This window comes from Balaenoptera borealis (assembly GCF_965194805.1).
Source record: "Balaenoptera borealis genome assembly, chromosome: 3".
NCBI lineage: Eukaryota > Metazoa > Chordata > Mammalia > Artiodactyla > Balaenopteridae > Balaenoptera > Balaenoptera borealis.
In genome coordinates this window covers 93,327,906-93,345,419 of record NC_138866.1, presented here as the reverse complement: position 1 = coordinate 93,345,419, position 17,514 = coordinate 93,327,906, and the positions used below count along the sequence as shown (strand labels likewise).

The 17,514-nt window shown below is 35.6% G+C and overlaps 1 protein-coding gene across 14 annotated transcripts in view; it reads right to left on the bottom strand.

Moving 5' to 3' along the window:
* Positions 1 to 17,514, bottom strand: part of AP4E1 (adaptor related protein complex 4 subunit epsilon 1) — a 151,374-nt gene that overhangs the window by 114,768 nt on the left and 19,092 nt on the right. For 13 of the 14 annotated variants that reach the window (XM_082387901.1, XM_082387907.1, XM_082387906.1 and 10 more), the window contains 6 exons: positions 17,283 to 17,356; positions 10,747 to 10,869; positions 10,535 to 10,644; positions 7,064 to 7,203; positions 5,912 to 6,024; positions 5,686 to 5,804 (listed from right to left, as the gene is read on the bottom strand). In XM_082387901.1, the coding sequence (XP_082244027.1) occupies positions 5,686 to 5,804; positions 5,912 to 6,024; positions 7,064 to 7,203; positions 10,535 to 10,644; positions 10,747 to 10,869; positions 17,283 to 17,356 (679 nt within the window). The remainder of the gene's footprint in view (positions 1 to 5,685; positions 5,805 to 5,911; positions 6,025 to 7,063; positions 7,204 to 10,534; positions 10,645 to 10,746; positions 10,870 to 17,282; positions 17,357 to 17,514) is intronic. The other variant, XM_082387896.1, reaches the window with a different exon arrangement.

Genomic DNA, 17,514 nt, shown 5'->3' with positions numbered 1-17,514 from the left:
TGATTCTGATGTAGATGATCCACAGAAGAGACTCTGACGAACACTGATCTATTTTACACATACTCTTTCCTACATCTAATTTATTCAGGTGATATATAATCCTATTGGTCTAAGGGTCGTTAATAAACTGATAATTCATGGAGTGTGAGATCTTTCCTAAGTAGTATTTATGAAGTATATTCATGTATAATACTGGGACCAGCAAGAAAAAACAGTGAGGTGAGGTGATAGGCAAGGGAAGATTTATGGCTAGTAACAAGAAGAGGAAAAAAAAAGAAATAGGACTACATAAATTCAATCCTTAAATAGTAAGATAACTTTTTGACTGGTTTAATAAAAGATGGAAGGAAGCTCTAGAAGAACAGGTAACCTAAATCCCAGTTCAAAAATCAATGGACTTGAGCTTCCCTGGCTGCACAGTGGTTAAGAATCAGCCTGCCAGATGTAGAGAATGGACTTGAGGACACGGGGAGGGGGAAGGGTAAGCTGGGACGAAGTGAGAGAGTGGCATGGACATATATACACTACCAAATGTAAAACAGATAGCTAGTGGGAAGCAGCCACATAGCACAGGGAGATCAGCTCGGTGCTTTGTGACCACCTAGAGGGGTGGGATAGGGAGGGTGGGAGGGAGACGCAAGAGGGAGGAGATATGGGGATATATGTATATGTATAGCTGATTCACTTTGTTATAAAGCAGAAACTAACACATCATTGTAAACAATTATACTCCAATAAAGATGTTAAAAAAAAAAAGAGTAGCTCCCGCTCACTGCAACTAGAGAAAGCCCGCGCGCAGCAACGAAGACCCAATGCAGCCAAAAATAAATTAATTAAATTAATTAATTAAAAAAAAATCAATGGACTTAAGCTTCTGGGAAGATAGAGTAGGTGAATTTTTCCCCTATTCTTCCTGCTAAGTACACCTAAAAACCCTTGATGTTATACATAAAACACATATACAAAGACTGAAAGGTAGAGAAAAAAAGGCAGATCACTAAGAACCTTGGGACCTAAGGAACAATACAGTGGGTTATCTGTTGCCTCATATACCTCAGACTGGGTACTTGAGAGCCAGCAACCTAGAAATGCCAGTGGGAGAAGGACAAAAAAGCCCCAAGAAAAGCCTGCCTTCTAGCCAAAGGGCCAGGAAGACAGAAAACTTTCAGATAATAATCCCTCTACTCCAGCCAAGCACCAAATAGAAAAAACTGTAGCCCCACCCATACCAGCAAAGGTGGAGTGGAGAGTCAAGACTTCAACACCTACCAGGTTGTAAAAAGCATCCCAACTCCCCAGCAAGGGTGGTAACAGAGAGACTGAGTGAAAACCAGGAACTTCATCCCCACCAAGCTGTAGAAAGGCCCACTCTTCTGCAGTGTCTGTGAAGACTACATAGGAAGCCTATACTTCACCTCCACCCAAGTTTAAAGAGGTAGCCCTCCCCCTCTCTGCTGGAGTGGTGTCAGCGGAAGCCTAGCAGAGACTCAGGCCCAGTGGAGGCCACATAGTTAGAGATATCTACACCCCATCTCAACACCATCACCAAAAGAATTAATCCACATCTATAGAACACACCACCCAACAATAAGCAGAATACCCACTCTTTTCAAGCACCCACAGAACATATAAGACAGATCATATCTTAGGCCATAAAATAAACCTCAACAAACTTAAAAGAACTGAAATTATAGAGTACTTTCTCTGACAACAATGGAATCAAACTAGAAATCAGTAACAGGAAAGATAACAGGAAATTTTCAAAACACTTAAAAACTAAACAACACCCTTGCACACAATCTTTCCAGAAAACAGAAGAGGAAAGAACACTCCCAAGCATTTTATGAAGCCAGTATTACCTTGATACCAAAACCAAACAGAGTAGAAAAAAACAAGAAAACTATAGACCACTATCCCTCATGCACAGAGATGCAAAAATTCTTAACATGGTCTCAAGAAATCTACGAAAAACAATTCTAGATTAATAAGTGAGTTCAGCAAGATTGCAGAGTATAAGAACAAAATACAGGAATAAACCTATACACTAATGTCCACTAATCTGTGAAAAAAAGGAAGCAAGAGTATAGGACAGAGAAAAAACAGTCTCTTCAATAAGTGGTGCTGGGAAAACTGGACAGCTACATGTAAAACAATGAGATTAGAACATTTCCTCACAACATATACAAAAATAAACTCAAAATGGATTAACAACCTAAATGTAAGACCTGAGACATACACCTCCTAGAAAAGAACACTCTTTGACATAAATTGTAGCAATATTTTCTTGCATCTGTCTCCTAAGGCAAAAATAAACAAATAGGATGCAACTAAACTTAAAAGCTTTTTGCACAGTAAAGGAAACCATCAACAAAATGAAAAGATAACCCTCATAATCCGAGAAGATATTTGCAAATAATGCAACTAACAAGGATTTAATTTCCAAAATATACAAACAGCTCATACGACTCAATATCAAAAGAACAAACAGCCCAATGAAAAAACGGGCAGAAGACATGAACAGACATTTTTCCAAAGAAGACGTACAGATGGCTAACAGGCACATGAAAAGATGCTCAACATTACTAATTATTAGAGAAAGGCAAATCAAAACCACAATGAGATACCACCTCACACCTGTGAGAATGACTATGATCAAAAAGTCTACAAATAACAAACGCTGGAGAGGGTGTGGAGACAAGAGAACCTTCCTATATAGTTGGTGGGAATTTAAATTGGTGTAGCCACTATGGAAGACAGTACAGAGGTTTCTTAAAAAAATTAAAAATAGAGTTGCCATATGATCCAGCAATCTCACTCCTGAGCATATACCTGGAGAAAACTATAATTTGAAAAGATACATGCCTCTAGTGATCATAGCAGCATTATTTACAACAGCCAAGACAAAGAAACAACCTAAAATGCCCATCAACATACTGAATGGATAAAGAAGATGTGGTATATATACACAATAGAATACTACTCACCCGTAAAAAAGAATGAAATAATGTCATTTGCAGCAACATGGGTGGACCTAGAGATTATCATACTAAGTGAAGTAAGTCAAAGAGAAAGACAAACACCATATGATATCACTTATATGTGGAATCTAAAATATGACACAAATGAACTTATCTACAAAACAGAAACAGACTCACAGACATAGAAAACAAACTTATGGTTACCAAAGGAGAAAGGGGTTGGGGGAGGGATAAATTAGGAATTTGGGATTAGCAGATACAAACTACTATATATAAAATAGATAAACAACAATGTCCTACTGTATAGCACAAGGAACTATATTCAAAATCCTGTACTACACCATAATGGAAAAGAACATGAAAAAGAGTATGTACATATATGTATAATTGAATCACTTTGCTGTACACCAGAAACTAACACATGCTGTAAATCAACTATACTTCAATAAAATAAAATAAAATGAAAAGAAGAAGAAAACAAACTAGTGGTTACCAGTGGAGAGAGGGAAGCAGGGAGGGGCAAGTTAGGGGTAAGGGATTAAGAGACACAAACTACTATGTATAAAATAGATAAGCAACAAGGATATACTGTATAGTACAGGAAATTATACCCATTATCTTGTAATAATCAATAACGGAATATAATCAGCAAAAATAATGAATCACCATGCTGTACACCTGAAACTAATATAATATTGTAAATCAGCTATACTTCAATTAAAAAAAAAAAGATTTTGAAGTTTCTCCTGAATTTGTATCACTTTGCACCATTGTAAAGTTGAAAAATCATAAGCTTAACCATCTTAAATCAGGGACCATCTGTACCTAAGTATAAATCTAACAAAACAGGTACAGGATTTGTATGCTGTAGAAAAAGAAACACTCTAAATATATGAACATGTCATGTTCATGGAGGAAAATACAAATGGCCACCAAATACAACAATCAATTTAGGCAAGGATTATCAATGCTAAAACCATTGATGAAAGATAGTTGAAGAACAGATGTTCACAAAGTCTCACAGAATCACCTCACAGATTAGTTCTAAATTAGTAAGGAGAAACAGCACCTTCACAATGGTGAGACCCTTTACAAAGGTCACCATCTTAACCAAACAAAGAAATTTACTATCACCAATAATTGGAGGAACTGACATTATAGGCATCCTGACACAATGCAGTGAGAAATACATACTGACAATGTAGTATTCTTGCTAAAAATGTTTAACTGAACCAGAAATAGTCCAATTCAGAATGCTGGACATTCTGCGAGTCAACAGTATTCATCCAAAAAAATCAATGTCATGAAAACAAAAAGAAACTGAGCATCACTGTAAAATAAAAGAGGCTAAAAGATATAACTAAATGCAATTTGTGAATCTTAACCTGATATGGGATTGGGAGGAGCAGAAAAATAGTCATAAGAGACATTTTTTGGACAACTGGATAAGTCTGAATATGGACCGTATATTGGGTGATATTAATGAATTAAGGTCACATTTCTTAGTGCAATAATGGTTTTATGGTTACCTAGAACGTCACTCTTGAGAGAGTCACACTGAATTTTTTATAGGGTAAGTGTCATGAGGTCTGCAACTCAATTTTAAACGGCTCAACAAAACAAACTGTACACAGGTAGACCTAGCTATAGATACAGATGTATTGAGTTGGCCAAAAAGGTTGTTCGGGTTTTTCCATAAGATCTTATGGAACCCAATAGATACAGTAAAGCAAAGGTGGTTAAAAATATTAACTGGGAATCTAGGTGAAAAGTATAGGGGTATTTATTATGCCATTTTTTCAAAGAATTATTTAATAAAAGTCTGGGTAAAATTATGGTTAACATGCTAACATTTGGCAAAACCATAAAATATTAAAGTGTGAATATTCTATGACCCAGAGCTGCACTTCTCCAAATCTCCCCCTAAAGAAGTGCTCACTCATATGCACAAGAAAGAATATACAAAGGTGACAGGATGTATACGATTATGTAGGTTTATATAACATAAAACTGTGACCTTGTTTTGCAGAGATGATCTCCTTGCTGGCTTTGATGAAGCAAGCAGCCATGTTGGGAGGCCCACCTGGCAAGAAACTGAGGGCAGCTCTGGGAGCTAAGGGCAGCCAACAGTCAACAGTCTGAACCTCAAACCCTCAGTCTTACAGATGCAAGAAACTGATTTCTGCCAACAACCACATGTGAGCTTGGAAGCAGATCCTTTACTAATCAAGCTTCAGATGAAACAGCAGCCCCAAGTGACACATTGACTGCAACCCTGAAAGACCTTAAGCAGAGAACCCATGCCTGGACTCCCAACCCACAGAAACTGTGAGATAACAAATGTATGTTGTTTTAAGTTTGTGGTAACATTATTATGCAGCAATACAAAGCTAACATAGCACAGATACATGAGTATTCACATATTCAAAAATAGATTCACATAGAAAACACAACAAATGCATTGTAGACACAGACAGGCATCTAAATAAATACCCATATTTAAAAGACTAGTCAAGTGAAATGGCAGAGAGAATGAATAGATAAGTAAATAGTTAAGTGATAGAAGGTAGCCACTGGGAAAGAAAATTGACAGCTGAAGGAGTTAACTGAGTAGAACTGAATGATTTCTGAAGAAATATATTATTAGTATTTGACTTTATAAAAAAATAATATTATAAACATTTATGATTCAATGTACTTTGCTCACCCAACTCATAACTTGAAGAAATCTCTGTGGGTAGAACACATTTTCCACATCTAGTAAAGTGAAATAAGACTGAACTGCATAGAGCCTTAATTGTTGATTTTCTGTTTCATCATCAAAACCTACAAAGAAATTAATATACCATTTTAATTTCCACTAAATTCTCTAAGGACTCTGTAATAAAAACATTTAATTTTAAAATCTTTGCAGAATGCAATAGTTTACTAACCCTCTGCTAGCAGTCTCAGAAAGTTATTGGGAATATCAGGATGCATAACATCTCCTCCCACTGAAAATACAGCATTCATTGTCTGAATAAACCACGCATTATCAGGAGCATATGTGTCCAGAGTGTTAAGAACAAGTACACTTCCAGATGCCACTTATTAAAATTATCCTTTCTGTATAAATCTTAAAAAAAAATAACTCTCAATTCATCCTAGTTTGGCATTTATACCTTTAACTTCTGCCAATAAATTGTTCTATACTCCAGTTTTATGTAAAAAGGTGCTCAGTAAAAGCTTATTGAATAAACTTAATAAACCAGTTCATGTTGCTTTATCTAGCACCATATATTGCACATAACAGGTGTCCAATAAATAACTGTGAAATAATTGAAAGAAATGTTCCAGCTAACTATGGACAAAAACAATGGAAAATAATATGCACTTCAGAAGCTAAATGTTGTGACATGTCTATCTGAACAAGTTTACCCTCTTTTCTAATCTATTCCTCTTCACTTCTAAAATTCTATCATTCTGCTGGCCAGAGCTATAGCGCTGGTTAGGACAATACTACACTTAAGCAATTTCCAAGATACTTTGATCAGCATTATTCATTCATTCAATCTTAGATTTAAACAACAGACATCTTAAAAAGAATGATGAGTAACCTCGTGACCTGCAAAGTTCCTTTGACTTTTAAAAAACAAATGTGAAGAAAAGTAACATGTGAATGGAGTTGCCAACTACTTTACTGTGACAATTTCCAGTATAAACAGTAGTGTAAAGGATAAATTTTAGCATCCTGATCCCCTCAACAATCCCCCCAAAACAACAAGAACTTTTACTCAGGAAAGAAACTGAGTAGGAAGTAAAGTCAAAGACAAGGAGGGGCTCTAAGAGGAATCAGACAGAGATTCCTGTATCCTCCTGCTGATAATAGTGACCAATGGAATAAAAAGAACCAGGAAAAAAGTCATCCCCTAGGAAGTCTACACAAATTCTTGTTTTTGACAACAAGAGAGGCTTGAATATCAGGAATGGAAGTTACTGCTGGGCCTCTGAACTCAACCTGCAAGTGACCACGTCTAGACCAATCATTTAAAAAGTCACTGTGTAACTAAAGGTATTTTATGACTCATGGTCCAAACAAAGGATATTTCTCAGCCAGCTCAGCTATTTTGCCAACCAAATTGATGACAATATATTCTTCTTTGCTCTGATGTAAATATTCAAGCATTTTCTGGACAATCACTGTTATATTCTGTGCATTAGTAATTCTGTAAAGAAGTTCCAGAGTCTATTTAAGAAAGAAAAATAAAAATAGTATTATAAAACTATGCATGATAACAAATAAATACTGTAACATATAGGTTTATAACAGTTGATTCTTCCACTTTTATGTAGCTCTACTGGGCAGTTAATAGGTGCTCAAGAAATGCACATTTTAACTGAACAGAACTTAAGAAAAGTAAGACTATTGTCAAAAAAAAAAAAAAAAGAATTGTAATCCAAAGTCCAAAAGCCTTCTATTGATATAGATAATTATGATCTGACATCTCTATATGACAGGCCATGTAAAGACTAAAAAGTTAAAAGGTTAATAATCTATTTTCTAAAAATGTAACAGCTTCTTAAACCTACATTACTTAGGCCTGTGTGCTCTGCACGTGCGCCTGTGTGTGTATACATGCATACACATATAAAAATCCAGTTTTGCAAAATGCTTTTTCCACACTACCCGAACAACAGAAAACCACACTTGAATAGATTTGTCAGCTAAGGGCAAACGGTCTCTAATGGATGGATAAGGTAGTGCAAGCACTTCAAAGCCCAGCAAAGCCTACGTTCAGAATCTCGGGTATCAAAGGAAGAACCATTTTACAGCTTTCTCAGTGATGAGGCATATACCTCTTGCTGCCTGAAGTAAGATGAAGGAAGACCAGTACCAGAGTAAGCTCCCATTTGGCTGGCTTTCTGAGGCCCTACATCAGGGTTCTAAAAATATCATAGTTCCCAGAAATCAGTATGAGACAAAGGGCAATAAAGAGAAAGCATCATTTACTGGAATTTCAGGATCAAGAATATTAGCTGCAGGAGAATTTCCACATATCCTTCTCATCAAATTTGTTCATCTATCTTTAGGGTTCTTTCTAATTTTTCAGTCCTTATACCCAGGACTTCAAGTACAACAGATTTTGAATTTTTTTAAACTGTTCCAGTTAATCCTTAACACCATTTAAAATCTATAAATACATAGGTCCCCCATGTATTTATAGCTTTCAACCTATGAAGCTGCTTCAGACATGCTTCCTGTAGACTCTATATGTCACGTATTTTAAGATAATCTACACCAAATTTACTTCCTACTCTAAGACCATGAAATTTAGCATTTCCAGGACTGAATGGGGACTGGTATTATGAACTGCATGGGTAAAGGTCTTTTCTGTTAACTCCTTCTTGCCTTCTTTTTCCCTGCTATGAAAGAAAAGTAATAAAATCAGGTAAAAGGGAATCCCAGCCCCAAGCAACAGGTCACTCCATACCCCAGGACCAAAGTTCTTGCCATATAGTTACTGATGGAGGTTAGAAGTGACAGTGGCATCGAGGAGACAGTACTGCAGTGCCTTCTTGGGGCACCACTGATACTCAGTAGCCTTCCCCAAAAATTCAAGCTACTTTTCTCACTACAGATCAGACTTCAAATTTTAAAAGTTATCTAGTTTCCCTTTGACCTTCATTTTTAAATGAGATCCTAATAAATAAATACAGCACTAAAAAAACTGTATCTAAGTCACCTGTGTTCAATTTAGTACTTAACCACACAAATTAAATGCATGCTCTATGTCTGTTCAAAGTGGAAGAGCCATATAATTATTTGTTAATGTCCCTTGGCATCTTCTCATTTTTCTACAATGTCCACACATAGAAATTAGTACATCTGTAAACTTCCTGGATTCATTCAAGGCAGGTAACAATTTTCAGAAGATTAAAAATATGAATGCAAAAAACATATATGTATATATATGTAGATGGCAATTTCTTGAAAATATTATTTCAAAAATAGTACTTCTAAAATTCAAAATTTTTAATCTTATCTTTTAAAAATTATAGTTGTTTAATGTAATACAGTGTTCTCTCAATAAACTACTTTTAATTCACTGCTTTTAAGTAATTTAGATGTTTAGTAGATTCTTTTTATCTTTATTATTTTTAAAATCAGAAATAAAACTATCTACTCTTCTTACCTAGGTCCCATATACCATTTTAAATGAAGGTATAGAGTGATTCTCTACATGAGAATTAACAGATATATCTACATGGATACCCAAGTAGATACTGAAGCAATTTTATAAAAGGAAAAAGTTGAAAAAAATTAAGTAAATTATACACCTTTCCTTCCAAAAAGTTCAAACCATTTTAGGGATATCTTTATTAATTCTTTCAACATTCCTACATATTCAATAGGGACTGCATTAGCCTAGTTTATAGATGTTAATAATGGAAAAAATTAATCATCATAAATTACTTCTTAAAACTGTACTGACAGGAAGACCTGGGAATAGAATTCAGGTCTCCGACTGATACAATTCTTGGACCAAAAAGATATTAATGAATCCTATACAGGTAACTGGACCTAACTCCTCCAACTCATAATTTATTTTTTTATTATTTTTTTTAAGAGTGTTCTTGTCTTGACAGCTTTTGTTTCATTTTCTATTTTATTTATTTTTAAAACTTATTTATTTATTTTTATTTTTGGCTGTGTTGGGTCTTCCTTGCTGCATGCGGGCTTTCTCTACTTGCAGCGAGCGGGGGCTACTCTTTGTTGCGGTGTGCAGGCTTCTCATTGCGGTGGCTTCTCCTGTTGTGGAGCATGGGCTCTAGGCGCGTGGGCTTCAGTAGCTTAGCTGCAGCGCATGGGCTCAGTAGTTGTGGCTTGTGGGCTCTAGAGCACAGGCTCAGTAGTTGTGACACACAGGCTTAGTTGCTCCGCAGCATGTGGGATCTTCCCGGACCAGGGTTCCCCTGCAATTGGCAGGCGGATTCTTAACCACTGCGCCACCAGGGAAGTCCCAACTCATAATTTAAAACCATTCTTGTCACAGACATAGAGGATGGACTTGAGGACACGGGGAGGGGGAAGGGTAAGCTGGGACGAAGTGATAGAGTGGCATGGACTTATATACACTACCAAATGTAAAACAGATAGCTAGTGGGAAGCAGCCGCATAGCACAGGGAGACCAGCTAAGTGCTTTGTGACCACCTAGAGGAGTGGGATAGGGAGGGTGGGAGGGAGACGCAAGAGGCAGGAGATATGGGGATATATGTATAGCTGATTCACTTTGCTATAAAGCAGAAACGGATACACCATTGTAAAGCAATTATACTCCAATAAAGATGTTTTAAAAAAATAAATTAAAAAAATAAAACCATTCTTGTAATTACTGACACAAGTGCTTTTTAGAAAAGTTCCTTAAACTTCAATAGAAAGAATAAAATGCACTCAAAAGTTAAAATACACACGTGTGCACATACACGCTGCCCACCATTTTAATCTCTCTCCATAATACCAACAGAGTTTAAAAATTGTAACACTTCACATACATTACTCAAAATACCAGTTTACCTCTCTTTTAATAATGGGATCAGGATGGTCTAAGCATTCAATTATTGTCATCTGGTGTTGAAGAGCCAGAGTGGGATCCTGTTGGATAACATAGGTAAGAGCCTTCAATCCTAGAAGCAAAGATTACATTATAGAAAGTGACATAGGACAAATACCCAGCAAATTTCAAAAACTCTCTTGGTAATTTCCATCAAAAGAACCAATCATCTTACCTAAATATTTGAGATTTATTTTAGGTGACAAAACAAATTTTCCAATGCACTTGGCAGCCTTCTCAAGTAATTCCGATTTAGGATAAATAGAATAGACTGTATGTACACATTCAAACAGAATAGCTACAGAAATAAAATATTATAATGTCAGGGATCATATTAAGGCATAATAAAAGAATATATCTGTGTAGAACTCCTAACAAAACAAACTAATTGGAAGGTCAGTTTTAGTCAAAAATCTTACTTATGGAAATTTTTCAAAGATAAGAACTTTATTGTTTTCAGGCTTTATACAGTTGTTAGGATTACGTTACCACAGTACAATTTAAAGAGAATGATATATATTAATAGATAAGAATGATATATTCAGTCATGCAACAAGTATTTTCTGAAACTTCCTATGAGCCAGACATTGTTCTACTAGTATGGATATAGCGGTGACAAAAACCCCTGCCCTCAAGGAAATCACATTCTAACGGACACATAAGTAATACATTCATTGTTCCTATATAAATAGATACTTCCAATACTCCTTGAATGCTTCAAAATAATTTATTCTTAGGCAGTTTCTACCACTTTTACACAGAAACTGTATATGTAGTTTATTTCAGTGTGGTTTATTTCAACATAATCATTTCAGGATGCTCTAGCATTTATTTCAAAATAGGGCCACTACTCAAAAATCTTCAAATCACTTTTTAACAATTAACCTCCAAGGATATAGAAAATCTACTGAACATCTTAATAGTGTTCAAATTTGATTTTCTAGTCTCATCAAAGATCTGATAACTATAATAGATGATCAAAGTGGATACTAAAATTTTTCTCAAACGCTCTTAAAGAGCATGAGTCAAAGAGCTGGAGCTTCGCCATGGTAAAGAAGAATCATTTAGGCACCATAAAGTCCTGCATGTCCTTTGGAATCACAGAATGAGAAGTGAGACACAGAATCAGCAGACTTAAAAACAGTTCTACTACATAGTTGAAGCGTATAGTGTCTTTGATAGAATCACTCCTGCTCTTTTTCCAAAAGCTTAAAACATAACAATCAAACATTTGTGTACAGGACATAAGATAGATCCTGAATATTCAACTATGTTTTACACTGCTAAGTTGCCTATCAATTGATACACTATAAATTTCCAGTAAAAAGCTTTACATAAATAAATACTTTCTAAAGAAGGAGAGAGAAAAGAAATCAGAAGGAAAGATTTTTAAGAAATAAACAACTCTTTAAGAAGGGAACTGACTTTAATTAAAGGAAAACCTACAAAGTAAGTCAATTGAACCTAAAAAGATACTTTATATATCCAGATGTTATGCTGTAAAAAGTCTTTACTCTGTGCTATGAAAAAAGTTGATTTTATGACTTCACGAAGTAAACAGAGAGAGCCTTAGTCAACTAACTAATCAACTAAGGCAGGAGTAGGCAACACATCATTAAACACAGCCCTCAGCCTATCTTTGTAAGCTGTGAACTAAGAATGATTTTTACATTTTTTGAGATATAACTGACATATAAAATTATTAGTTTTAGGTATATATTTTTAAAGGTTTAAAACAAAGGAGAATATATGACAAAAACCTATATGACCTACACAAAACCTAAAATATTTACTATCTAGCCCCCTTTTCAGAAAAAGTTTGTCAAACCCTGAACAAACATGCTAGTCCTAAGTAAGATTAAAAATGATGATGTTCCATTTTCTATCATAACTGACATATTTTCCTTTATGGATTTCTACCATTTAGAACTCTCCTATCAAGATGTTTTACTGACAGCAAAAGCTTCTCAATACCCATCTAAAACCTAAACTTTTATATTTAGATGCTCATAAGATTTCTGAAAAGCTAGTTTAAGTAAAATTAATAGTTCAAAAATTGCACTTATTAGTCAACCTAGGCATAAATGAGCTGAAATGAACTTAATAGGTTTTTAAATTATTTTAAAATTTAGAGGCTAAGAGCCTTTATTCTCCAACTCTACAAAAGTCTAAGTCCATAAATGAAAAAGCAATTACTCTGCTGTCTCCTCACTGCAGTGGTTAAAAGAATACAGTAAGTCCCCTACATATGAACCTTCAAGTTGCAAACTTTCGAAGATACAAACGTGCCCCTGTATGCCAGCGGCTGTACTGTACTACCGTACTTTTCAAGGTACTGTACAGTAAGATTAAAAATGCTTTATTTTTGTGTTTGTTTTTTATGTATTATTTGTATGAAGAGTGTTATAAAGCTATTACAGTACAGTACTACATAGCCAACTCTGTTGGTTGGGTACCTAGGTTAACTCTGTCGGACTTATGAACAAATTGGACTTACAAACACGCTCTCGGAACGGAACTTGTTTGTATGTAGGGGACTTGCTGTAGAACCTCTAAGGATTTCTAAAAGTAAAATGCATCGTGGAGCCTTGTTTACTCTTCCAGAGCAAGCCAGGTCCTAATCAAAATACCATCAAGTAAAAAATTAACAAATTAAAAATTAGTAACGTTCTAACATTTGTGACACTGTGGTTTTATCATAGATATTTTGGGTAGGATTATGCACAAAATTTGAAGAAGTTCTACTGACACTGTATCCTTCAGACTAGACTTTACTTTCATTTTAAATAAGTTAACTACTGTCACCACTCTGGCAGGGAGATGCGGGTACCATGCAATGAGGGTGGCAGTCCAGATTCTCCGTTCTGCCTCCTTTAACACTTGGAGAGGCAGGGGATGCTGGTTCCTTCTGGATGGGGGATGGAGGTGCCCTGCCTGGAAGAGGGAGGGGCACCCCGTTACTGCTCCCTATACAACCTGCATTGAGATTAAGGGGGTGGCCCTGGTATACGTGACCAGTTTAAAAGCCCTAACTCATCACTAGGCTTCTTCTAACGCCACCTCAGGAAAGATGGGAGGGGTACCTCATTATTCCCTACTCCTGGATAATGTGAAATCCAGGCTTCCCACGTCATCTCTACTGGCAACGCCAGGGAGGGTCCCCCTTAACATCTGGCAGGGATGAAACTGCAGCTGCCCCTCTTGGTCTTCACCACTAGCCCCGTGGAAGGGTTGGGGTACCTCATTATATCTGGTGAGGGTGGAAATCTTGACTCTCCATTCAGCCTCTGCTGCTGTGGGTGGTCCACAGTTTTTTCTGTGTGGTGCTTGACTGTAATAGAAGAGCTATTATCTGAAAGTTTTCAGTCTTGCTAGTTTGCTCTTTTTCCCTTAGTCCTTTAGCTAGAGAGCAGGCTTTTTTCAGGGCATTTTTGTCTGCACCTGTTGGCATTTTCAGACTGCTGGCTCTCCAGTACCCAGTCTGGGGTATATGAGGCAAAAAGAAAGCCTAGGGTACTCACCTTGGTGTCGTTCCTTGCATGCCAAGGTCCCTAACCAGTCTACCTTCATTTATCCACCTTTCAGAGTCTTATATGTTTATTTTACATATAATGTCCAGAGTTTTTAGGTGTACTTAGTGGGAAAAGTACTTCTATCTACTTTTGATGGTTCTATCCCTTATACTCCATTTTACGTAATTCTCCCAATTTACCAAATAGTTTACTAAAAATGTCTTTCTCATCTTATCAGTACCCTGCCCCAAACTATTCCATACCTCCAGATTTATACAGTATAAAGTTCCTTTGGCTGCCACGGGAGGACCTCCACAATATGGGCTTCCCACTGCTTCCACTATGAACTGTCCAATCAGGCTGGCAAGTCACTGTTCTCTGAAACTGTTTTAAACACCCCCGCTTCTACACCTTCTCTCATGTTCCCTCTGCCTTAGAACCACTTTTAACCTCCCTTCTGGCTACCTTAATCCTATCTTTCAAGGTCCTATTACATCAATAAATCTTTATGTGCCCTGAAGCCCAGAGTGATCTTTATCGCCTTTGGATTCCTGTAATATTTATTGACTTTATCTCCCCTTTGCATTCTGCCTTATACTGGTATTATGCTTTCATAAATAAGTTATCTTCTCCATTATACTGTAAATTCCTTGAAGGCAAAGATTATATTTAATACTTCTTCATATCCTCTACATCACTTTATGCAATGCCTGGCACATAGCAGATACTCAGTAAATGCCTCTGATGTGATTTATTTCTTGATTTGACACTAAGGTAAGTTATAATAATGAAACTTTCATAAAAATACAGTTTAGAAAATATTAAGACTGAAACCCAATAAGATAACTGATAAAAGTAAAATAACTTTCTCTTCTTTTAATTCAATTAAAACATATTACTCACTGAGTAATCCAGTGCCAGATACTGGGATATGCTGGCCAATAAGACAGACATAGTCCCTGCCCTTATGAAATTTATAATTTAAAATTCACATTTTTAAGTAATAAGATATTTATATTAGGTTTACTAGAGAACACTCTACCATTGATAAAATCACTGTAAGCTATAAACTGTATCAGTACAAATACGGGGGGAAATGTAGAACAAACAGAAGATAAATAAAGGAAAAAAGGGAAACAATAGAAACTATAAGTTTCTCTGGCAAGGTGAAACACTGGACTGACAGACTACAAAGAAATAAATTGTTGGCATTGGTCCCAGCAATCTTAATAAAAGAAGGATGTCCTAATGGAGAACATTAAAAAATATTTCCTCAGGTGTACAGTATTCTCTAAATCGAAAGTAGTAACAGTGGTTATCTCCAGGAGAGGGAACTGGGTGGTGGGTAATCAGGGTCAAAGGGACACTTACTGTTCACTGTATACCCTTTTGTACCTTTTGAATTTTGAACCATGTACATATATTACCTATTCAAAAAAATTTAAAAATTAAAGCTGAAATGTCAATTACCGAAAGAAAAAAAAAAACTTTCTGCAAGGAAAAAAAGCAGACAATTGATTTTAAACAGAATTCCTTGAGAGCCTTTCAAACCCTTATCCTAGACCATGATTATATCTCAAGCAAAACTTTTTAATTTACTTTTGCTGCCTCCAAAGATTCTGACACTACTCTGGATACTCTGACAGCTCCTAGCCAAACCACCTGCCTCAATAATGGTCATCCTTATCTCTGGCACCTTATTCTTCTCATTACATAGCAGGATTCTAGATGATGTCAACTATTCATTATACTATACACTTATAAGGGCAGGGCCTGTGTCTACCTTATTCTTCCCTTAAGCTCCCACACTTAGCATGGAGGAATACGTTAAGTCAATCAACTCTTTCCTCAATCTGTACCAAGTTTACAAATTAAATTTTTGTTTTGTAGGCATTCAATAAATACTGGTTGAACAAATGAATACACCACACTTATTACCTTAATTACCATTTATACACACAAAACACAAATCTATCCTTCAAAATTTACTATCCCAATTCACTACCATGTGCATTATTTTTTCCATACTAGTCTTATGCATGCAATCCTTTCTTTTTATTCCTACTGCGTTTTTGTCAAGCACTTTTATTACAGTTAAACTAGTTCAATTTCTGCCCTCTAGTCTACTCTGCACTTCTACAACCATTGTTCTTAAAGATCCACAGCTTACCATTGTCTGAAAGAACAAGTAACGCTCTCCATCCCCTACTTCACGGTATTTTACCAGATTAAGAAATGACTTCTCATTTGACTAATATCTCTCAATACTTCTTCTACTGCCCTTCTCCATACCAGGTGAGATTCAAACTGTTTTACTTCTATCCTTTAAATATCTCCAGATATCCCAATTTCTTCAACGAGCTTTTTCAGGCTGATCAATAAAGAACTAAGAGTTCTTCCCTCTGGCTATTAAGATTGGAAGTTTTTTTGGTTACTTTTCTCAGTTCTCCTCCCTCCTCCCCCATTTTACTCTTGTCTCTTATCACTAAATTACTTTGTAAAATTGTATTTAACATAAATAGCTATTGTCTCTTCATTAAAAAGTACATTATTCCACATCTATATATTCTTATCTATATCGTACTCATCCTTCAGTTATCTTCTTAAATATCACTTTTTCAGAAAAGCCTTCCTTGTTCTCCCTCTCATCTAAGACTAGCTGCTGTATTCTCCAGAGTACCTTGTAAATTCACTTTTGTAACATTTCTACTACCTGTCCCTTTCCATCTAACTAGGCTGTGAGCTCAACGATAATATTATTTTATTCACGACTGTATTCCAAGCATCTTGCACAGGGCCTGATAAATAACAAAAACTTAAGAAATATTTGGTGACTAGTTGACTGATTCTTTCATTTAAGAACTGTCTTAAGTATGGAATGGACCTACTAGGTTATCTTCACAGTCAATTAGATGCTTGATGGACATTTTCAATACAGAGACAATTTCTCTTTAAAAATAAAGACTTAAAAAGAGAGACAATTATAATAGTCAATTTAGGTCAACATTTAAACAATGGCGTAATTTCAAATTATTTCTATTAGTTATTCAATGCTTCCAGTGAAAAATAATAATCCCAAAACCACCTTAAAAATTAACATTTAAAATTCTATTGAAATTTATAATACTCTAACACAGATTTAGCTATAATACTGAAAACATTATTAGTCATTAGAGCAGCATTTATATATGTTACCTACCATATGTGACATTGTGATTTAACTCAGCTCTTCGTAAGGATTCATCGAGAACATCATACATTAATTCACTTGTCCTGTTTAAAAGATATTTTATTTGCAGTAGAATTATAGTATTATAACCCAATAAAACATAGTTTTTCAAACTTCTCTCTCTTTAAAACTGAGGATCTACAGAAAAGAAGTGAAAGAAATTCATTTTATGAATTGGGAATTTCACTTCTTAAAGATTCCA